Here is a 24,757-nt window from a genome sequence, read left to right on the forward strand (position 1 = left end):
ACGAGTTTTATGGGAAGCAGAGGTGTTACGAAGTAAGTGTGGGTGGAGAGTTGCAGAAATGTATCCATTTCCCACCCTCCCATTTTCTTTAAGGGCGTTTTTCTCAGAGCTTTTCCTGTCTCCACAGCAATCAGCCAAGCTGGGAAGATGAGATTGTCTCTGAACTTAGTAGTGTGGTAGTGTGTCTTGGCACAGAAGACTGATAGTAAAAAAGTAAACAGGGTTTACTGGTAACCACAGGTGCAAAGCCTGCTCAGTGACAAGGATGAGGACTCTTCCAGAGGTAAGGAAAGGGGTCTGTCTTGCAGTCTGAAGAGGTACATTCATTGCACCCTTCTCTTTTTCTTCCCCTGTCACAGATACAATGCTTATTACTCTAGGGAACTGGAGCAGTTTAATTTTTGACAGTTTGGATCCAGAAGGGGCTTGTTCTAGGTCTCAGAATTCATGATGTGGGATGTGGTGTGAGGATTTAGGGGTTCTTGCCCTTCCTGTTAGTCATCCTAATGGCCATTCTGAGGCTGTATTCAGATCTGTTTGAAGCACTGACCAAGTATTATTAGTAGTAATTATAATAAATAAATAATAATTTAATCTTTTACTGTATCCTAATTTTTTTCATCAAATTATTTTAAGAAAGTACTTATGCAGAAACATGCCAATTTTTTCCCCACAAATAATTGTGAGTGAACATGACATAGTTTTCTGAATGTGAGAATTACATGGTAAGCCTAATTGCTGCCCGTGTAGTGTGGTGTCCTTTTCCTGGTTTGATGTCTTATATAAATAACTAGTAAAGTGTTAATTGCATATTTACAGACAAATCACACTGAATTGAACTGTTAGCTCAAGGTCGCTAAAAGGACAAAACATTCAAGGACAACAGAGATAGGTAAAATTTTCTATGTAACTAATACAAAAAAAAGAAATGTGCATGTTTTCTTATGTTGAGAGCTGTTCAGTGTTGCAAGAGCTGTGGCTGTAATGCAAACGGTCACTTTGTATTATCTTGTCTGCATTTTTTTGTCTGAAGAATTTGTAGAACTGTTTGGTTTCTCATATTTCCATGTGATAAAGATCAGGTAATAGTCATAATTTTAAATAGTTCTTGGTCATAGTTATGCGTCAAACTTTTAGTAGACCAGAATATAATTCAGCAAACTTTGTTTAGTTTCTCATGTAAGCAGGTTCTATATTTTGAACACAGGCCAAACTAGTATTTCTCAAATAGCATTTGATGTGCTCAATTTGTGTCCTTAAGTAATTTTCTGACAAAAGATAAATTTAAGAAAATGTTGAAGTTTTTGAGAGTATTGGGACATTAATCCAAAAACATCTCATCCACATGACTAATGTGATAAACACAATTGGAGTAACAGCCAAAGTCAGTAATTCATCAATAATCTACTGGCTGAAAAATAATACCCCAAAATTCTCTAGTAAATATTTATGAAAAATAACTCCAGTTCTCTCTGCCTTCATTCTTTTTATTTTGATTCACTTAAATTAAACTAATTTTCATAAAATTTAGATGCTTCTTCTGCATCAGCACTAAACACGGGGAAAATGCAAGGTGAGGAAGAATTAGGCACTGCAACTTCCTTGCAGAATTCAGGAATGGCTCACAAACAGAAAGAAGATGCTGCTGAAGGAAAATAAAATTATTTGGCTGATTTAGTTCTATCAAACAGTTCTTGCTTTACTGATAACAGTACCTGCCAAGATTCTGCTAGCCTAAGTCATGTTCATATAGTATGTAAATTCAAAATTATTCATTTTATAATTGAGGTCAATTAGAAGCTAGTTTTTAGTGATTTTACAGGCATTTGATCTCAGCTACAGTGAAACCATTTAAATTTGAGGACTTGCATATTCTTAAAAGGTAAGCATGAAAGAACTGGAATTTTGCTGGAAATTGCACTCACTTCAACTTCATGCAAATACTAATTGTTCTTCTCACTTATGAATAAGTGAGCCCCATATGGAAAAACTCTGTCAGAGATTAAATGCTCTTTATCCTCTTCACATGCTTGTTCAAACTATTCACTTGTCTCTTTATATGGAACATGCTGGATGAGTCAACCAAGCCTGAAAAAGTACCACAATAGAGTGCTTCTGCTTCCTGCAAGCTATGTAATCTGCATCTCTGCCCTGAAAGTTTTTGTGTCCCATCTCCAGTTCCATCTAGTTAAATCCACACTTCCTTGACCAAGGGTCACTGAATTAGGAAGTGCTCTGTATTTCAGTGCCTGTGAACCACTTAGTCCATTTGTGACATTAAAATGAAGTTCATACTAGATAAAGAATCTGACAGGGATATTGCCCAGGTCAGTATCTTTGTGAGTACTGAAAGAGTGGGTATGTGTTTGTCTAGATTTCTTTAAGCTGTTGTCATGAAAAAGATCCAAGGGACAATTAAGTGTGACTGCCCTCTTATTTTCTGTTTATGTAGGTCCATACGTTCTCCCAAACCCAGCTCCAGTAACAGAGGCAAGATTAGAAAGACATTCTTTATGGAAGGTGAAGTGTTGGAAAAACACTTTATATCCTTATGACTCACATAACACAGACCTTAATCCAGTTTCTAAGTAGAGGTACACAGCCAATTTCTGATCCTCTGTCTCTTCTTTTGAAGTATGCTATTCTTTTGGGGTATGCTGTTCTCAGCCAGGTACTTCTCAGTTGTTTGACATTGGAGTCTTGAGGGGGACAGTCTAGTTCTCTTACAGATTTTTAAGAATTGATTATTTGATGCATTTTCCATTTCAAAAGGAACATAATATATAGGCCTGATATAGACCTACTGTTAACTAGAAGTCCAGCATAAACTGCAGTGACAGTCTTGAAATACCAGTTTCTTGTTAGTATCTCCACAGCTACACCATTTAGTACTCAAAAGAGAGAAACAGATGTCCTCTGATAATATGAGAACAAAGAATTGCAAAATTATGAATATTTCATAGTAGGAATAGGACAGATTTTCAATGTGAAAAACAAGAAGTCTATTGCAACAAATAAGTCAGGAGCATTGTGAATGTAAATCGTCACTCTCTCCTAAATGGTGAGAAATGAGGGCCTGCATGTTGAAGAATACTTTTTCTTCTCTCATTTTGGCCAAGCAAATTTTCTTTCACTCACTTCATTGCCATACCGCTAGATTGTGACACTTACTCTCTACTTGAGGAGTAAAAGGTAAAGTGTTTTACTATAGGTATGTATGAAAGGAATTAGGGTTTCCTCCTTTCTATTTCCTACACTGTGCTTTGCCAGTTTGATCATGTTCTGTATCTAGCAACTTTTAATGCCAGGAATCACTTGTATGTACTTGCTCTCCATTTAATTACTCTCTATCCTGCCTAAAGAAGTCAGGAGAGTAGGATTTTAAAGAGAGAAAAGCAATTAGGTATTTAACCCTTGTTAGCAGTTTCCGTTAGTCAAGTAAGTTAACATACACCGTTGAGAGGCTTCTGTTAATGATTGAATAAAATACATGTTTGAAAGATACAAAATGATGAGTTCTGTTTTTCTGTTTCTTTCTGTGTTTTCTGTTCTCTTAATGCTTTTGTGCAGGAATTGTACGTAATATATTGGGCAAGTTGATTAACAGCAGACTCATTCATTTCCTTAGCCTTTCCTCCAATGAAGGGTTATGTGCTGTGAGGTACTTAATTCTTTTAGGATTTTTCTTCATTTCTTCTTGTTGTTTTTTTTTTTTTTTTTTTGTAAAGAGATATGTTTTCTATTTTTGTGGTAAAGAAGATAGTTACCAAGCATGGTGACAAATGCAGTTTAGCTGCTGCATGTGAGGGAGCAGCAAGAGCAGACAAGGGAAGACAATCTAAAACCTGAGAGGCATGACAAGGCAGGCAAGAAGTAATGACTCTACCAGCAAGGGATGCACCCTGACCATTTGGGAATGAGGTGGGTAAGGTAAGTCTGGTCACATTAGCCAGGTCAACTAGGAGTGTAGATTACCAGGCAAGTCCATTGTGAGGAGGCAAGTCCAAGGTTAAACCTGCAGAATCAAGTCTATATGTTAAGGTCAGACTCCAGATCAATGGGGTACATGGCTAGCCAGCCATAGGCATGGCTACTGCTGCAGCATAGCTCACATGGAGATCACGCATGCGAACTGCAAAAAGCAGCTTCCAAGTGAAGAAGTGGCACCTCCACCAAGGCTGCTTCTAGCTGTTTCTCAAGGAGCTTTAAGGCTTGTCAAGGTTTCTCAAATGTCATTCTTTTATCAGAGAACCAGACTTGAGCACAGGAGCTAAACTTGAGGCTGTAAAGGCCAGACCCTGACACTGGCATGAAAGACTCTCGAAGTAGCACTTCCATTAGCTTTCACACCTATGAGATTTACTCCTTGCTTGTTATACTATTTCTTCTCTATCCCTCTTCCTCCCAGGTTTTCCATTATCTTCTGTTTGGTTTTGGTTTTGGTTTTGTGGTTTTTTTTTTCCCTTCTGCCTCCTTTTTCTTACTGTATATTCTTATTCAGTTATTCCACTTTTCATTTTTCGGTTCTTTCCCTTTCCTTATATTACCAGCATCCATTCCCACATCTGTTCTCTTGTAATCTGCTGTTCTCCAGTCTGATGTACATCAAAGTAGGTAGAAGCAGTAGACACACAGAGTATATGTAATTTTATCTAACTTTATCCAGGTAGATGTTAGGGGTGTATCCTAACATAGTCATCTAGCTTCCTTTGCAGTCAATGGAGGAAAAGACAGGTAACTCTGGAGGATGCTTCAGCTCATCCTGAAACAGATGTCTAAAATAGAAGCTGTACTCATAAGGTGCCTAGCCTTCACTGACTAAAAAGACACACCTAGATTATGAACACAGGTGAACTTCAGTGAGATAAAATCTGTCTGTATATAAAATCTCTGTGACTTACAGCTTACTGCAGCTTTTAGAATAGGGCAAATCTTTACTCCCATTTGAACTGGACTAGAGGGCTTAGGATGCAGGAGTTATTTCTTGAGGAGAGATCTGAAATTAATGCTCAGGTTGCCAGACTGTAACAGTATAAAACCCCACTATTCCTAGTCATCCTATTACTGCCTTTATGCGCTCAAAAAGGCTTTTATATCTTCAGGAGGTATATGCAAGGTGATTCCATGAACTGGAAGGAACTACGGAGGGACAGACCTCCTCATGACAAGCTGGCTTTTTGATGCATAGTTCGTAACACCGTGCAACAGCTGTAGCTGGAAAAGGCAGCGAAATGAAAGAGGTGATAAAGCTCCTGGGAGTATGGTTACCTAGATGGCTTGAATAACAGCTGATATTCTGGCACTAGTCCTGTGAGTGATATTCTAGTGGAAGATGGAGTATATGACCAGTGCTAACTTTAATATGGGTTTTTCTTTCTTCTTTTTTTTTTCTTGTTTTTATCATTTTTGTCTCTTCAGACCTGTGACCAGGAGCTGAGAACAGGTGCAAGGAAAGAACGATGCCTTCAGGGGAAAAGCCTACTTCTGTGTACACTTCTCAGTACCCTCCTTGGCTTTACACTGCTTATCACCTACATCATGATGACTTGTGGTCTAGGTGTGATATGAGATATCCTTTTCTCTGGTTCCTCATCCACCCCGTTTGTAAAATCCCTTTCTCTCCCATCTGCCTCCATTGTGTATTTGACTTAGCATCTGTGTTAAGAATAAGACTTTCAGAATCTCGAAGAATCAACACTAGTTGTAAAAAGGTGCACTCTTTTGCTTCTTCCTTGGGTCGTAGTGGGGAGAGATCCGCACACCTGTCCTTGTCCTCTGCCTGCCATTCAATATGCCTGGGCCCAGCTTTGAGGGAAAGCATCATTATATTGTCTTGCATCTCATCATCGTGTCATACTGCATCTGTAGTCACCTCCAGGAAATCAGCTCCTCCTCCACCTTTCCATCTCTGACTTAATAAGTATAGTTCTAGTTTTCTAGCACAGACCAGTGCAGTCATAGTGTAGAAAGAAAAGTCACAGTCTCTTGCTAATACAGGCGCTGTGAGCATAGACCAGAAATATTAAATTTGCCTTTCAAATATGCTAACAACTATCAGTAGAATAGTCCATGTAAATGTTTACACATATAGAATGCTCAGGCCTGAAGGTGCATTTGTATTGGTGGATACAGACATTCCCTGCTCCAAAATAAACATTATTGACTCTTCACCTAGTATTTCTCTTTAGCCCCTGTTAGTTAGAGACGGTTCACTACAGACACCAAGGAAAAACTGTTAGTTTAGATCTTATCTATTTCCACTCTGCCTACCTCCTCCCATGTCAACTGTTGAAACCATAGTATGGAAAGTCTTACTTTGATTTACAAGTGACTTATTTCAGCAAATAATTGATCTGATCTGATGCTGATACAAGACACTGAACCAAAATGAAAACACATACCCAGTAATTTGTAGCAGTTTAGATAAAATGAGTTTTAGATGAAACTAAGATGTACTAGAAAGTCTTTGTCTGTCCTGTTTTAACAAATGTCATTGCTGAGAAATATTTTCTATGCTTGAACATGTCCCTCCACATTTTAAACTTATTTCCTTACTTTCTCTGCGCTATGTCCTTTTGTTTCATCTGTTGATACCATCAGTTACCTCTTGTTTATCACTTGAACAAATTTGGCTAATTCAGAGAAAATACACTGAAAAGGCAGAACAATCCAACCTGTGACTGCCTAGAAAGTATGAACAGAGGACATGACCTCTGGACTGATTACCTGTCCTTTATTTAAAGAGTCTCCTTTATAAAGTGCGAAGCAATCTTCCTGTGAATGAAAGACAGAACACACTTTGTTCCATATTCAGGAAAAACTTACAAGGAATTCAACACTGCATGCAAAGGAGTTTGTATCAAAAATACATCTTTCGGGGGAAATGACGCACATAACCCATCTTTTTTTTTTTGTTTGCACTTGTTCGCACTGTCCACTGCCAGTGCTCAGTTCTCTCCTATTTACTTCCTGCCCAGGAACTTGTGATGCCGAGCTGGGACTTACACTGTTGGCCAGACTCCTGAATTCTAGGAATGACACTGTAGACCCCTGTGAGGATTTCTACAAATATGCCTGTGGCAGCTGGGAAGGCAAACACTCAAGCAGAACCACAGAAGAAGCACTAAATGTATTTGATGTATTGTTGGAAGAAAACCAGTTGATCCTGAAAAAGCTTTTAGGTAGGGACAGATGATTGGTGTGTTATCTTCAGCATCTTCTACAGTCAGAGCTGAGGATACTAATAACTGAGAGCACAATCATTCCTAGCAGGGACTGAGTCCAGTCTCTTCGTTCTTCTATCATTACAGGTACAAATTTATTCTTGAGCAAATCATATTACAATAGCTGCATTTTAAACATTTTATTTCCCCTTGCCAAGTGTAACAGATGAGAGTCACACTTTAAAATTCTGACAGCAACCCAAACCATTTTCCTGTTGCCTTGTGAAATTAGACCCTTTTGGCTATGCCTGTCTGAATGTGCACTCTGGTTATGTGTCCTGATTCCGTGTAGGACTGAAACCTAGACACATACCACCTTTCTGTTGTGCTTCTGTTTCCACGCAAAGAAACTCACATATTTGGCCTCAGGAAGAGTCAGGACACTAGGTCTCTTGCTTTGAGTGACTGTGGGAAGTGTGGATGTATTTACTAAATTGTTCTGAATCAAAGTGCAGTGTAGTATTTTCTTACAACCTTTCTCTGCTCTAATACTGCCTCAACTTTTTTTTCTTTTTACCAGTTTTATAGTTTTTCATCTATTTTTTTTTTCCTTAGAGGGCCCACAGTTTGGGATAAAAGGCTCAGCTAAGGAGAAAGCAATCCAGTTCTATCGCTCCTGCATGGACACCCAATGGATAGAATCCCAAGGAACTCAACCATTGAAGGACCTCCTAAATCAGGTGAATGTTTGTGCTATTTCCTCTCCCTCCAGAAGATAAATCCTGCCAGGAAAAGGAAAGTGTGAAGTTAGGGTCATATAGTCCTATGTGATGGAATTTTGCTAGCATCTGACCCTGAAATAAGTTCATGGTTCACAGCACAGCATCTAAGTGATAAATCATCTAGCTTTAAATGCTGTTTCAGGAGTTGATCTTCTGACATCAGGTACCTGAATCTTTCCTCATGACCTTAATGTAAAATAAAGACTTCAGGGCTTTAGGACTTCAGACTTTAGGACTGTACAACAAGCAAGACTGCAAAGATGGTTCACTTTTAATCTCAGTAGCTGAGTTTAATAGGATCCAACTTACAGGCCAAAGAATATTTTGCAAAACAGGTGAAATTTTTGTGTTGAAGATCTAATGGCCATCCACTCCAGGCTTCAGGAGAGGTGGTTTAAATAGGAAAACGCTTCTCTTTCCATTCTGGGAGACTCCTCTAAGTGCCAGGAAGGGCTGTACATCTTGCCAGCAAAGGGCATTTGTGCCCTGTCTTTAAGGAGGATGCAGAACCTTCTAGCTGAAGAAAGAGTGACTGCAGGCCCACCTGTAAATCTGCTTGTCAGGGAGGTGGAACCTGTAATCCCTGATGCCTGGTTTTCCTTCTGGATGGCTTTAGAAAAATAAGACCTCTTTCCTTTCTCTTTCTTCTCCTGCTTTTTTCCTGTACACAGTGTTCTGTTGATGATTGTCATTCCTTTACCCTGTGTCATTTTGCAGTTCGTTCCTTTGCTTAAGTGAAAGTGACAGGTCATTTTAAAGCCAACAGGGTGTGTAGAAATCTTCGTAAGTTTTCTGTTGCTATTTGCTTTGTTGCTTCTCAGTTGTAATGACTGACCTCACAGGAGTGAAAGAAAAGATTTTGCCAATATGGATCAAAGAAGTGTTTTTCTCATCTGCTGTCATGTTCTCTCTCTCTCTCTCTCTCCCTCTCTCTCTCTCTCTAGGTTGGTGGATGGAATATCACAGGTGTGGGGAAAACAAAAGATTTTAACAAAACTCTTCAGACTCTCATGGGCAGATACAGCACCTTTCCCTTTTTCAGAGTCCATGTGGGACCTAGTCCTTTTGACCTCAAGACCAATATTATTCAGGTGAGCAGACTAAAGAAAAAAAATTACCTCAGTTAATGCTCAAGTTAAACCTACGGTCTTCTCTGAAGAATGTTTTCCTGAATTTCAGTAAACTTCTTTATTTTTTTACATAAAATGTGCTTAGTTCTGGAAAATGAGCAGATGAGGAAGAATAAATTGCTTACTTTCATCTTTTCTGCCTGACAGTGTAGATTGTACTTTGTCATGGAAGGGTCTGGTTCTTCTTATGTTCACGGGTATGACTAGTACAATAGTGGACTCTAAGTGCTAAATGTCTAATACACATACTGTACTACGAATTTTGCAGCTCACTGTTGTAGTTCAAACCTGCTAGGCAGCTAAGCACCACACTGCCACTCCTTCACTCTCCCACCCGATGGGATGGAGGAGAAAATCAGAAGGGTAAAAGTGTGAAAACTCATGGCTTGAGAAAAAGACACTTTAATAATTTAAAAATTAAAAAAAAGAAAGAAAGCAAAAAAAAGAAGTAATGCAAAAAACCCCCAATTGTTCACCACCAACCAACCACTGCCTAGCCAGTACCCAAGCAATGGCAGCCCTAGCCAACCTGCTTCACACCCACTTTTATTGCTGAGCATGATGTCATATGGTATAGAATATCCCTTTGGTCAGCTGAGGTCAGGTGTCCCAGCTGTGTCCCCTCCCAACTTCTTGTGAACCCTCAGCCTGCTCACTGTGAGGTGCAGAAAAGGCCTTAGTGCTGTGTAAACACTGCTCAGAAATAACTAAAACATCGTTTGTTTTCGTCACAAATGCAAAACATAGCCCCCTACAAGCTAGTACGAAGAAATTTAACTCTAACCCAGCCAAAACCAATGTACCATGTAGAAATATTTAATAATGTGGTTTACATTTGAATATCAGTCACTGCAGATTTGTAACGAGCTTGTAAATGAACTGCAGAATATGATAGAGCAACAAAAATTACTCAGCAAATATTTTCCAAAAGTAAAAGCAATTTATTAACATTTCAAATTCTATGAACAAAAATTGACAAAGCCTGTTGGCATATCCTCACATTTCCAATGTTTCTGGAAGTAGTGAGATGTTTTTCCTTTACTCCTTTTACAGATTGACCATCCTGAGTTTGAGATGCCACCTGAGAGTAAATTTAAAGAGAAAAATTATCCTGAGGTAACATATCAGAGGCTGAAGAAACGTAGAAATAGCTATTTGGTGTAAGGGTGTCCTTGAATTGCCTCCTGTCTGTTTCCATGTGTTACAGTCAGTGACCTCTGAAAATGTATCCAGAAGGAATTCTTTACAAAACTCTTTACTTTTCCAAAAAAGATAGTTTGTAAAATGTAACTCATTTTAGATGCCAGGATTAAAACTTCTGGTGTAGAAACAGAATGTTATAGTTTTAACTTGTATTTGCTAAGTAACATGAACCTGGACTTCCCTCTAGGTTTCACCTTGAATGAATGTTTAAAAAAAATGTTCTTGTCCAAAGTGAGGCTTTATAACTTAAAATCTGTGTATTGGGGGAGGGATAGCTAGCATTTTAAGAGTTATTTTGAAATATTTCAACCTAAGTGGGGGAAATAAGCTCTTTGACCTAGGGAGTTGCTGCAACAAAGTTAATTTCATCACAGCTCTGTCATTTTTCTGAACTTTATAAACAGTGAGTTGATTTCAGTTTCTCAATCTGACTCTTTGAGAAGAGTCCTCAAAAAATTAAGCCTGTCTACCCATCACAATCATTCCTTCAATACCTCACGAACATTGAAGCAAGAAGCTGGCATTTTCTCTCCATCAAAAGTACTGTCTCATTATATCACTGTGTCTCTCTCCTTTGACTCCAGAGATGGCAGGCCTACATCTCTAAAATAATTCTGGTATTTACTGTAATTGTAAGCTGGGACAAAAATAACCTTTTGAGAATTCAGTGTTCTTCACTGACAGAGGAGATATATTTGGCAAACTGTATTCCACATAAAGAATTGCATAAGGATGTTGCAGTGAAGAACACTGCAACACTGAAGAACACTGTTTTAGGGACAGGGCTGCAGTGGTTTTCAAAGATTGAAACATGTATGGTCAAGATGAATGATTGGATGGATGGATGACTGGGATGACTAATTTTCGGTCATGTTTCTCCCGCTGGTCATATGGTGTGTATTGCAGGTTCTCCGTGTGTATCTCTCATATTTGAAGAAACTGGGGAGCCTACTTGGAGTGCCACAGGATGGTCCCCCTGATTCCTTTTCCCTTACTTTGTCCTTCATCTCTAATCTCCAGCGAGTTGTGACCCCACTGCAGGAAAGACAGGAGAGGGGGATGCTGTTCTTTCGCACTACCATTAGAGAGCTACAGGTATCTGTGCCTTAGAGCTTGAGCAGCACAGTTACATGTGACATTCACATTCTGAAGGTCTGGATCAAAAGAGATATGAGACACTCTGTTTAGATGCCATTCCCTTGCAACTTACGCTTGGAGTCTGTTGAGCTTTAAATAACCTATTAAGTTACAGTCTTTTATTGACAACACTTGGATTTTTCAGGCCCACAACTCTCCCCTCCCCAAGCTAATTCAATCTTAAAAAAAAGTCAGTTCTCCTTTTCAAAAATCAATACCCACATCACAAAAACAGTTTAACTTGTTGAAAGTATCTTTTAACTGTATTAGAGAGACTATCCCAGTTTCCCTACTATTTCTTATCTGTCAATTTGGATTCATAGTTCACCATGTAAGCTTTCTTGTACTTCTAGGAAAAGGCACCTGCTATTGACTGGCTGTCATGTCTCCAGGCTGTCTTCCATCCTATGACAATGAACCTCTCTCAGCCAATTGCAGTGCATGACATGGATTACTTAAGAGGCATGTCACAGCTCATCAAACAGTGGCACAAGGAAAGGTAGGAGTCAGTATCTATGGTTGTAGTTGTTCATGCCTCAAGAAATATTAAATTCAGATACCATAAATTAAAGAAGTCTGTGTTAGAGGCTGCTGAATCCAGCAGTAGCTTAACAATTGCAAGGCTGCTGTGGCTCTATATCCACAGGTTTAGTCACTACTAAGGCTTAGCATATATTCCCAATAGGCTTGCACATGCACACACCATGTATGTGCACCCATATATATATACATATATATATATATATATGTGTCACACAGATCAATGGAGACGGAACATAGTACATTTACTGGCACCCATCCACCCATAGCATTCGTGCAAACGTGAACAGCTCAGACAGCCTGATCCTATTCCTCCTTCCAGCTGATGAGGATTGGTCTTTACTAATTAAATATATATATATGTATACATGCAATATGGATCACTCCAATAGCTGGTCTTAGATATTCAGTCTGTCCAGAAGCTGGCTCAGATCCCTTGGTGTCCACAGCTGCTGGCACCTGGATATATGAGCCCTTGAATCTTGCAGCCCTGCTTTGGTTGCTGATACTCTGGTCTCTTCCTGTTACAACCGTGCATATACAAGCAGATGTCTCCGGTAGCTGGTCCAAACCACTAGTCTCTACAATAGACAACTCTCAAACTCCTTGTCTCTGCAGTATCCAGTCTCATCCACTCACATAGAGAGTAGAATGTTATTTAAGAATAGCATTTAATAAGATAGGGCAGATTCTGGTGACCATGTGCAGGGCTCAATCAGACAGACATCATGGCAAGCCACAAGACTACATCATTCACTCTTACCACCTTTCCTCTCCATTTTCCCACACATGTTCCCCCAATCCACCATGATCCTTCCCTTTCCCTGCCTCTGGTCCTTCCCATAAACATCCTATAATAAGTCTCACAGAGTCCCCACAGACCCTTTGAAACATGCTATAATAAGTTTCACCTAGTCCTAAAAATGCTCTTTTCACCTGCTTCACATAACGAATCCTGTGCCCCAGCAGGCAATTACCCCTTGAGTCTTCATGATGTTCTGGGGAGAGATTTTCTTTCTTTGAATCATGTCAAATCATCCTTTGATAGCCCCAGGTGTAGCCTGTTCAGAGTACTGTGTTGTCGTTGTTCAGGTTACTAGAGTTCCTCTGCCTCAAATTATTCCTCTGACACTTGCCATGCCTCTGTGTTTATAGTGACCAGTCTTCAATCATTTTTAAATGTCATTTTCCTACAGAGTCCTTCACATTTACATGATTGTTTGTCTGGTTGGGAATCTCTTGCCAGCCCTTGACAGTCGATTCCAAGATGCACGCCTGGAGTTATCTAAGATTCTTTATGGAAAAACGGGATCTAGAATGGTGAGTTAGCCTTTAACTGTCTTCTTCAGCCACACCAGCAGCTGAGCACCCTAGGGCGTGCCTTCTGGGTGTTTTCTTGATGTCTTGTCTGGATGGAGTTTCTTAGATTTGGAGGGAAAACTACTGTCACTAGGCCATTAAATGATTCCTTTTTTTCAAAGAAATGTGAGAGTAGACATGACACACAAAACTTTAGAGAGCTAAGTGCTCCGTATCATGTCATAGTGAACAACATATAGAGGGTCACCTTTGTTCTACATATTTGTCTCAGCTAGCATATGAATCTTCATCCTGTGTGAAAGTAAATGGAGTAAATCATAAGGAAATCAATGTTTTACTTGATTAAATTTTTCTGAGGTAACTTAAATGGAACTACACTACTTACTATTCACTGCTGCCATTTTTAGATAGCAGCATACATGCTACTGACTGCACATTTACTTTATCTTTTTACTGTCTTCCTATCCCTTTGTTTGTGCTCTAATGTGTCTCTATTTCTTTCTCTGTTCTTACAGATGCCAGCTGAGCGCTGGAGGAAGTGCTTGGCTGATACCAGCTCTTTCTTTGAGCCAGTTCTAGGGCAGATGATTGTGCAAGAAATTTTCCCTCAGCAGACCAAGAACCTTGTAGGTATTCATCCTTTTAACTCCCAAGCAGAGCTCAGCTTCACCTCTTTCTTTTTTGACATGACTTAAGACCACATGAAGGCAGCAGAATCATGTGTAGGTTTTATAACTTTTTACATATTCCTGTACTTACACACTTCCCCTCCTTTTTTGGGGAATAAAAGATGTCAGAACAACACATTGCTGTCATTGCTAGAATAATCAATGCTAAAATAAAATATTATCTTTATCTCAGTCATGTGTGCAGCACCAATGCCTATGACAGCCCTACAGATGCATGCAATCTCAGTGTGCTTCCTGAAATGGCAGTTAGTATTAACAGTATTCATCGCCAATCTGACATATTTAAATAAGATTTTCAATTGCAAAGCCTTAAGCCATCATATGACCTGTTATGCAGAAACAAATCAATGTCAAAACATTCTGAGTGGATCCACAGTAAAAGGAACACCGGCCTGCAATATGGAAAAGATTTCTTTTTTTCCCCTTTGATAATCAGAGTTCCTTTTTCTTTTGAGGGAAGTTAGTGTAGGTACCAGGTTTTATAAAGAGTTTGCAGTATATAAAGTGACAAGAGTAAATAACTTCAAGAAAAGTTAATGGAAAAACTAAGACTATATGTAGTGAAGCACAAAGCTGAATGAACAAAACATAATTTTGTGAAGGAGTGACTCAGATTGCCATAACTTTGGAAAGGAAGACATCAGAATGAAATACTTGTGCATACTGAATTTTCATTTCACTCAAAAAGTGGGGCAATCGTTTTGTCTATTCCTATCCCAACAGGGATGAATGAAAAACAATTGTTTCCCCTTTAGTTACCATGAAAGGCAAGATGAAAGATGTGTAGGAGAGAATGATGAGCCCTGTGAGGAACCATTAGATGCCAAATAACTTAAGCCTAAATCATTGTAGAAACTGAAATCTTCTCTTTCATCACAAGAAGAGGAGTTTTCCCACAGTTATTCTGTGGTTGAATTGCTGGAACATGGGAAGATGGTAGCTAAGCATACCTTCTTTTCTCCATTCTGCAGTTTTCTGCAGTTCTGACTATACTTTCTTTTCTCCATTGCAGGCTGAGCAGATGTTCTCTGAGATCCAAGATGCCTTCTATGGCCAACTGGATCAATTGGAGTGGATGGATGAAAAGACTCGCCAAGAGGCTAAAGCCTTGGTGCGTGCAGAAGGCAGAAGCTACTGAGGCCTTCCTTTCTCTGAAGCCTTTGGAGAAGGAATGGAAGGGGCCTGCACCTTCACATATTCCTACTGCTTCTACAGTCACACAATCTTAAATAGATGTCTTATAAACACTGAAAATTGTAGGTGGTTGTATAAGTGTTAACACTCACATGTGATCATACATTGATGTGTAGGCATAGAGAGGCTCAGTGTTTGTTTGTTCATGGATACTCGGAATTGTGACACAATTCGGTTTTATACACCTAGAGAGATTAAAAACTATAAAGCTGAATGCCAGAAAACAATGCCAGAACAACATTAGGCCTGAGGTCATTGAGTTAAGAAAGCAGAGTAGCAAGAGAAGATATCTTGTTGAAACAGAGCAGTTGTTATTTTGAAGGACTGATTCACAGATGCTATTTAGGTTGTTTAGAAATAGAGTTTAAAAAGGACTTGTGGAATGTAAAACCTCCTGTTGGACATGTTTCTTTTTTGTTGATTTGTTTGTTTATTATGTTTTTAGGTTTCCAAACTCCAAGTGGAGATTGGCTATCCAACTCACATACTCCAGACTGCCAAAGTGAACCTGGAATACCAGAATGTGAGCTATATAATGTAAACATGCCTGCCTCATTATTGGCAGTTTACCTGTGCCAACTGCTATCTTGTCTGCTGCTAAAAGAGGCTATGACCTCTGGAGCAATGCATATTTTCTACTGTTCATTTTCTGAGAATGTACAGGCCCAGAGAACATTTATCTATTGCTTCTATATTGTTGCCTATGCTGTCTCCTATTTAGAGTGGCTGGCCTGATAGAGATTGGTTGTGACCTGCTTGTATGTTCTATTTGGCCTGCAGATAACATTCCTGTCATATCTTAAACTGAAGGTCTTCAGAACTAGGAGAGAAAACCCACAAATATTCCATTGGTTTGTCTTTTGACTAACCCTTTTTTGACCCATGGGACTTTTTGCTTTCTCATACTGTCCAATTAATTCCAACTCATGCCCTACGACATTCACATTACATATCTTTTCCCTCAGTTGGAGATAAAGGAAGACACTTTTTTCCTCAATGTGGTGGCTTGCTTGAAAGTACTGAGGGAAAAGTCCTACTTGAAACTCCTTCAGCATCACTCACAGGATGAGTAAGTGTCAGATACCAATCTGAAAAATATAACAGAACAACACACTCTTTCACTAACTGAGGTTGGAAGGGACCTGTGGAGATCACCTAGTCCAACCTTTCTGCTCAAAGCAGGATCAGCTAGAGCAGGTCACTCAGGACTGTGTCCAATTTTATGTCTATAGCTCTCTTTTACTTGGGAAGAAGGGGGAGGGCAAGTGGGACATGCAGGAGCAGAACTGGACACAGTACTACTAGGTCTGGTTTCACCAGTCCTGAATAGAGGGGCATAATCGCCTGTCTTGACCAGCTGGTGACACTTCTTCTAATGCAAGACAAAGAAACTGTTGTCCTTCTTTGCTGCAAGGCTGCATTTCTGCATCCTACTTAAAAAAGCGCCTTGAATCTGGCAGCTTGTCTTATATTCAGCCTGATCTCATGCTACCAAAAAAACCCACTGTTGTGGAGGGAGCCCCAGACCCCTGAAAAAAAGAACCTTTTTTTTGCCCATGAACCCTAAAGTAAGGGGGGTATCTCATTCTCCAGGACTTTACAGCAAAGCAAACAGCAAAACACTGTAATGACATGAATGCTGGCAGGGTCACCTCAAAGGCAGGGCATAGGATGCTTCAGAAGGCAGCCAGCATTGATAGGCATGCATGGCACCTTACACTGCCAGGAAAGTATTCTGTGCAGGACTTCACAGGAGGTTACTAGTCCTGACTTACTTGACTGGGATTTGTGAGGGTGAAGCCCTTAATGTTCTTGAAAGCTAAGCTACTAGCTCTAGACATCTGTAAACATGTGAAGGTTTATTTCAAACACTTTTAACTCTAAATAATGTGAATTCCATCATTAGCTGCTTCTGTATGAACAGTTGCACTGAGCAAACCATTTTTGCAAGCCCAGTGGAGGAAAGAAGCAAGGTATGAGATAAGGAGTTAATACATTCTCTTTTTCTGCTTCTAGTTGGCATGTGTCCCCCTGGACTGTGCATTCATACTACTCAATAAGGCACCACATGGTGGTCTTTCCTGCTGGAATGTTCCACAGCCCTTTTTTCCACATGGAGTTTCCCAGGTATGGAGGGGCTGCAAGGGTGGAAGCTGAAGGTAGTCCCTTGGCTGCACCATGTTTCCGGGAAGAATCTTAATGGGTCTGTCTTTAACCTCTTACTGCAACTCAGAGAGAGACACAGTAAAGGGGGGAAAAATAGCTTTCTCTAAAGCCTGATGGATACTGCCTTATGAGTCCTGAAAGAGTGTGATCATTGGCTCTGCTGGAGCAAAATCAGAATCTAGGTGAAACTAAGCTAAGCCAAGTGTATTACTCCACAACAGAGGCAGAAGTCTCATGTAGGTTAACTGCAAAGAAGACATTTCACCTTTGCCTCCCATTTTCTAGATTCCAAGAATTGCTGGAATCTAACACATAGAACTCTAACCCAGAGAAAATAGGAGCCTCAAAGAGCAACTTCTTGTCAGAAGTCTTTTTCAAATGGATGAAACACAGTTCTTCTCTCCTTTTTTTTTTTTAAGAAACCTTTTCTAATGAGTGAATACATTTTTCATTCTGAGTCTTCCCCTGCAACAATGACACTGCTGTAGACCATATTATTATAGTTGGGTTCTTTCATCATATGGAACAGATCTTTTGAGCAACAGTTTTCTGATAGTAAAAGCACTTAAAACAGTTGACTGTAAAAATACTTGATGTCCTTTTTTGCACGATAATGGATAGATACTTCTCTTAATTCCATTGTACTGAAAGATAAGCTCATACCATGGCAAGAGGCTGAAGTTTGAAAGAAACATGTCTCAGTTAAAAGTAATTATTTTCTCTGTGGTGATCTTCTGCCACTAGTTGTATGACATCTTCTAGTGCTTGCAGTATTTCAGGAATTCATTATAGTACGAAGAACAGGACACCTCAAAAGAATAACAGAAAAAAATTTACTTTTTTCTAGTAGTACGGCCTGTCACTTACCATATTCTTCCTCTCTCAAAAAGTGTCTACAACTTCTTATTCCTTTTGTATTCAGCATCAGTAAAATATATTTTTCTCACTGTCATCCCAGTTCAGTAGACTGATAAGTCAAACTTGATGAGCTTTTCGTGAGTTTGCACAATAGCATTCTGTAAGATGATGCTCCAAAATTTAAACTTTGCTGACAAAACCAGTTCAGATGATGGTGAGGACAATTTTTAAAATAAGAAGTCAGCAAAGCAGTACAATTGTTATAGAATCATAGAATGGTTTGGTCTGGAAGGGGCCTTTAAAGATATCTAGTCCAACCACCCTGCCATGGACAGGGACATCTTTCACTAGATCATCTTGCTCAAAGCCCCATCCAGCCTGACCTTGACCACTTCCAATGATGAGGCATCTACAACTTCTCTGGGCAGCAATTATAAGTTATCAGCTACGGAGCTTCCCAAAGAGCAATTCTAAGTGAAGATCAGTTGTTCTGTTCTTGTCACTTCCTACTGAGTTCCCAGTGATGTAATAATGATCTACTACAATCTTTTCATGCTTCAGCAGAATTAATCAGTGCATGTAAAGAAAGAATGAACCCTTAATTTCATATTATGGAAATGCATTTTGAGTGTACTTTTACTTGTGTGACTATTTGTAAATTCATTGCATCAAATCATAGAAATTCTGATTGGAAAGAACTGCTGAAGGTCTCTAGTACAACCTCTTGCTTGTAACAAGATCACCAGTGCTAGACCAGAGTAATTGTAGTCAAACTTTCATGATTTTAATTTGCCTTGCCTGGTTTATGTACCATTTTTCACTAGGCAGTTGTTGCAAGATTGCTTATCCAACCGTCCTGCTTTTGTATGATTACCATTGCAGTTACTGTTTGTGCAGCAGTTCAGCCAGTAGTAGGTAAATAACAACATATCTAAATAACAATACATGTCATTAGAGTTAATAAAGGCAGAATCTCAGTCACAGACTCTTCGTTATTATGATGGCTTACTATTTGCGAATACTTTAATGTAAGCCCATAGTACAATTTTAAGCATTGGCAGAGTAATTTATACTTGTATTTGTATTTTTACAAAGTGTACCACATCTGAGAGACAATAAATAGAAAGCATTTCTGTGTGCTTTCAGAGCAGAATGCTCCTGTGCAGCCAACAGTTGTGCTCAGTGGCTATAAAGAATGCTCACCTGCCTTCTTTTTCTTTTCAAAAGCACTCTTTTCATGTTTATTTTTCAGTGCTGTGAATTTTGGAGCCATTGGGGTCTTCATGGCACATGAACTTCTTCACGCATTCTATGGTTATGGTGGGTACCAGCTGTAGTGTCTGGTTTTACTCTTCTAGGTCCCCACTGGTACTTTCCCTCAGGGAATCTTAAATCCCTATGTCAATGTATACTTATATTATTAAGGTAGATGAAACTAAGGAAAACACACTCCAGGCCATGCTGACTACTAAGAAGACTCCGTGATTAATGTGAGGAATATAGGTGAATGCCAGAAATACTATTATTTTCCCACAGTGCTACCTGGGGGCTGTCCTACATGCAACAGGAGTGCACTACAGAAATCTATAGACTGCTTGGTTCAACAATATGAAAGCTATGGCTTTAATGTCAATGGTACTTATACACTGTTGGAGAATACAGCTGATACTGGAGGGCTTGGCATTGCTTACCAGGTATTGTAGACTATTTAATTCTCTAATCTCATAGTCTCACCACAAAACTGAACTGCCAGGATTGCTCTGCTGCATCCCTCTAATACATTCTGCTCCAGTTCCAGATTTGTTTCATGTCTGTGTCAGTGCAGCGTGTGTCTCTGCTATTCCAGACATAGGTTCCTCCCAAAGCTTTGCTCATAACCTTACTACTTCCATGTAAGACCACTTATCCTCTTCAACCAGTTCTGGGATGGGCCTTTCTTTACATCCTCATTTATGTCATGCATATAAAAGCATGTCATTATTTATATGTTTATGTTATATTTGAGGAACTAAACTGAGAAGTGAACCAGAATTCTGTGTGGTTGTACAATAACTCCATAATGACGTTTTCATCAATACTTTGGTCTAGATAGAATTATTTTATTTCATCATGCAGTAGTTCAGCAGTTTAATTACTGAGTGCAGGGTGGTCTAAGATCTCCAGGTCTCAGATGGTACTTGTTGCATTCTTGCATGAAGAATGCTGGGAGATAGAAAGTCTCTTAATTTTTATTCAAATATTTATTACTTTCTTTGAAAGTAGTTTTCATTCTTTCATAGTGCAGTCATCACATCTTCTCTTATGATGATGTGTGTGTGGTGGTCTCTGGAAAGGAAGCAAAGGAGTTATGTTGTTATTCTCCCATCTTAAAGATATTAGGGGCACGGCCAGCAGCAGGAAGCCTCAGAGTGAGGAGAGAGAGATACAAACTTGCCGATTTATTAAATATATATTAGATTGATATATTCCATTGACAGAAGACATGGGTTTGTGTCAGTATCTGAAGGGGATTTTACTATTATTAATTTTCTCTCTCCACAGGCCTATAAGAATTGGCTGAAAAAGCACAAAAGAGAGGAGGATTTACCTAAGATTGGACTTTCACATGACCAGCTTTTCTACCTCAGTTTTGCTCATGTAATGAATTCTAGGCTAGTCATGTGTCTCTCTCACTCTCCGTTGTCTTCCATGTTGTTACAGTTTGTCTTTCTCAGTATTCAATCACTTTTCCCCCTCTTCACAGAACTGTGAATGACCAATGTTTTTAACCTGTTACGGATCTCAAAGCTAACAAAAAGTGTGGCTGCTAGTATATCTTTTACAAAGCTCTGAAATCTGCCAAAATTAAGTAGTAGCGGACAAGTTGTGTCAGGGAAAGCATGCTTCGCTGCCAGCTTCTGGAGTACTTTGTTGTTGTTGTGAGCAATCTTGCACATGGATAGGGAATTTTACTGGAAAAGGCGTGTATCTCTCCACCCCTTCCTTTGTCTGCCTCTCTGTCATGGTGGATAACTAGACGTCATGTCATTCTGAGTGACTGATAGTGAAAGAAGGAGTTTAGAATGTTATGTAGAGATAAAGAACTAGAAGTACATGCACACACAGTTCATGATTTCTGTGGGAACCTGGTTTAAGGAGTTGTGCATAATTGTGCAGTTGTGCGTAATTGTGCAGTTGAGTCCTCAGGATAGATCATTGGATTTCTGTGCTCAGAAAAGTCCCACCCTTGTAAGTCACTGTAATCGTGCAAAGGGAAAAAGTTTTGTGCATGTATTGACCTTAGTTCAGAGCAATGTGTAGAAAAGCAGTTCTGAAATCACAGATTATTGGGTCTTGGTGGCAAGTTTTGCATTTCAGAGGCTATCTGGCAGCCACTGCATCATTTGTCAATGAAGAGAGACTGAAATCACAAGCGTGAAGACTTGGATTGCCAGTTTAACACCAGTAAAAACACATAACCTTCCCCTCAATGTCTCAAGTAGTAATGGGATGTTGCGTAAGTGCCCTCCTTTCTTGATGAGCACTCATTGCTTTTGCTTAAGAAGCTGAATCTAGACAATGAGACTACATCTGTACCATTATTTCAAATGGAGTCCAAGGTTGCATGAGCCTAAACTCCAAGGTGGTCTAAGTTCCCTGTGTTTTGGATTACACAGTATAGAAAAAGAGCAGATGACTTGGGATATTGGGACAGAGAAGTTTAGGGAAAGGGAAAACAGTCAGAAATTGTGGTGGTAAAGGGAAAGACCAGAACATTGTTGGCACTCACCTAAGTGTGTTTGCTTGTTTACGCCAGCAGCCTCAGTCATATGTGCAGAGGCATGAGAGGCCTTAAGTCTTGTTCACATGAGGACTTTCAGCCAAACTGATTTTTCTGTTTTGCTTCCTTTCAGGCAATGTGTGGACGCCAGGACCCTGAGAAACTACAGTCTTCCCTGAACACAGATCCGCACAGTCCCTTGCCACTTCGTGTCAGTGGGCCTGTTAGCAATAGCCAGGACTTTGCCAAGCACTTCCACTGTTCCAATGGCTCCCCGATGAACCCAGACAACAAGTGCCACATCTGGTAATCTGCATGGAAGAGGAGGAAGAGAGAAATTACCCCAGGGACAGGAAGACCTGAGCCATGAAAGTATGATCACCTTCTCAGGACCCCTAGGGTGACGTGGTGCTCTTATTCACCCCTCTGTCTTTCTTTTCTTGTTATCCTTTCCTCAGCAGTTGATGGTAGCAAAATGCTTAAGCTGAGCTCATAAGGGAAGAGGGTCTGCTACTGCTGTCAGCACTCTGTCCCAGATGTGACAGCTCTGGACTTTATCAAGTCCCAAGGTGGCAAGATGACTAGCCAGTCTCTAGTAGGCAACAGCTTCTGAGGAGTTGTAAACAGGACTGTTAGATTCTTATTCCTTCTCTTCAGTGCATTTTCCTATCTTGCTCTAGCAGCCTCACAGTCACGTTTAATGGACAGGGCAATAAGATGGAGCTCCAAGACTTATTCATAAAAGATTGGCTCTTAGGGATATCCTATGTGTTACTATGTAAACCACACATAAGTTACCAGAGAGGGAAGAATCGTCTTCTCTTCTTCTGCCAATAAATGGACATAGGTTCTAGGAAAGGCTTGGTGGCTCCAGATTCTAGGCTGAAAGATAAATTACCTAATAATGAAGGTTACTGAAGGCCTTCCCTGTTCTGTTTTTGTTTCATCAGAAAAACTCCTAAGAGACAAAACAGGAAAGAGGAAAACATCTCCATTAGTGGGAGAGGGACTGGGAGCTGAGAACAGATTCTCTTTCTTCTTTTTTTCTTTTCCGAGAAGATTCTCTTTTTTTAGTCTCTGTTTTGGGTTGAGGGTATAGTTGAGGGTGAGTATGGGACAGTCACAAGGGTTTCTAGAAGTCTTTGAAGAATGAACAATTAGATTCCCAGAACTTCTCTGGATCGTGAACTTTGTTCTGATACCTAAAAGTTCTCTCATCCCTACATTTGTAAATATTTACCATTCAAACAGAGGAGTAGGGTTGCTGTAGGATTTTACCTTCTACTTGATATTGAATTTTAGGTATTAGTTTAGTTTAGAGAAGAAAGAGAGTAAGAAATAATATATTTCAGGGTAGCACGAGCAGTGCTTAAAGCACATAATAATTACATCAATTTTGGGTTCTGACAATTAGAAAATATTTACCAATGTTCTAAAATTTACCAAAGTTAATAAGAATGCAAAATACTCTTACCTTTTGCATACTCTTCAAACTGTTCTTGATTATGGCAGCATTTTTATTTTACTTATTATATCGGCTGCCTAGAGATTGTTTATGTAATAGGCAGCAACAAGTTGAAACATCTCTTACCAATGTAAGTGTTGCAAAAATGGTGAAAATCCTAATAAATGTGTTAATCTTTTCCAAGTACTAAGCAGTGCAGCAAAATATTCTCCAAGAACAGACTGTTCAGAGATTTTGTTTTCATTAATTAACTAAAATGCTAATAAAGTGTTTACTTCAGAGAAAAAAATTACTTTGATTGCAAACTCTTTATGACTAGGCCTGTTTCTTTGTTCTGTATTTGTCCTATTCCCAGCATGACTGGTGTTCCTAGCTGAACTTCACAGGTAATAAATAATAATGCATAAAAATAATTTGATTTATTTACCTATCATAAAAAGTAACAAAACTGGGCTTGGGCTTATCTTTACCATTTAAACACTGTATACTGTTGCTCCGCTTGTTTAATTGATTTCATCCTAGCAGTGTGTTCAGACTGTCTTTCTTTTAGATGCTAATAGCAATTAACATTGTACCAGACCTTGTGTATAATATAAAAGTTATTTCAGTATACTGAGACTACTTGGCTTCTTTGTTTATAATGTATAGCAAAAGCAAAATCCATTGAGAGTCTGCATTTTGAGGAGTCTTTAACTTTTCTTGTATATATCTTGTTAAGTGTATGGGAGGGGACAGTTGCCTGGAATATACAATTTTATTTTTTTTTGTTCTTACAATGTATGATAAATTAATGAATTTCCTGTTTAAAGGACAGGGTCACTCATGAAATTGGTGAGTTGAATCAATTGTTGTTCATTACTATGATGTTTTTACACAAAGGACATGGGAAGTGCAAGAAGGGAGGTGTGGCTTAGAAAAGAACTATGTAAGTCTTGGACTGAGAATTTATTGTTTCTCAAGGAGAGAAGGAAATACTTCCAATATGCTCACAAGATCCCTGCTCTTGTCCTCAGTGTTGCAAGTTCCCTGGGATGTGGTCGATGAAAAGAAGCCATGCTGCCTAGTAGGTGATCATGAAACATAGGTAGATGTTCAAATTGTTATCAACCATGACCATAGAAATTATTTAATGCTTTATATCACACACTAAAAAAAAGCACAATGCTTCCAGCACTCAGGGAAACAGCCAGATCCAACAGCAGATCCTTCACTGCTGAATTTCTCAGTCTTCGTGAGTCCTCATGCTGCACCATGTTGATCACCTCCATTCCTTCCCCCATTGACGATGCCACAAATGTTTCCTCCATTTGCTCCCAGCCAGTAACGGGGGGGGTGGGTGGGGACAGCATA

The 24,757-nt window shown here is 39.4% G+C and overlaps 1 protein-coding gene across 5 annotated transcripts; it reads left to right on the plus strand.

The window, feature by feature from the left end:
* The first annotated feature begins 116 nt into the window (after nucleotides 1-116).
* KEL (Kell metallo-endopeptidase (Kell blood group)) lies at nucleotides 117-24,019 on the plus strand. 5 transcript variants are annotated; one of them, XM_086478820.1, is made up of 19 exons: nucleotides 117-283; nucleotides 5,419-5,557; nucleotides 6,978-7,181; nucleotides 7,270-7,310; nucleotides 7,781-7,903; nucleotides 8,890-9,036; nucleotides 10,129-10,191; nucleotides 11,185-11,373; nucleotides 11,769-11,914; nucleotides 13,152-13,275; nucleotides 13,791-13,901; nucleotides 14,977-15,075; nucleotides 15,604-15,681; nucleotides 16,124-16,227; nucleotides 17,175-17,285; nucleotides 19,435-19,502; nucleotides 19,719-19,876; nucleotides 20,724-20,819; nucleotides 22,076-24,019. In XM_086478820.1, exons 1-19 carry the CDS (start codon nucleotides 266-268, stop codon nucleotides 22,250-22,252), a joined length of 2,196 nt encoding a protein of 731 aa, XP_086334946.1. In that variant the 5' UTR covers nucleotides 117-265; the 3' UTR covers nucleotides 22,253-24,019. The 5 variants fall into 5 exon arrangements, with proteins under 5 accessions (XP_086334946.1, XP_086334967.1, XP_086334952.1 ...); XM_086478841.1 differs by lacking the exon at nucleotides 20,724-20,819; XM_086478826.1 differs by lacking the exon at nucleotides 7,270-7,310 and having other exon boundaries at nucleotides 7,779-7,903; nucleotides 15,604-15,693; nucleotides 16,097-16,227.
* Nucleotides 24,020-24,757: the final 738 nt, after the last annotated feature.

This window comes from Leptosomus discolor, chromosome 1 (genome assembly GCF_034619465.1).
Source record: "Leptosomus discolor isolate bLepDis1 chromosome 1, bLepDis1.hap2, whole genome shotgun sequence".
Taxonomy (NCBI): Eukaryota; Metazoa; Chordata; class Aves; order Leptosomiformes; family Leptosomidae; genus Leptosomus; species Leptosomus discolor.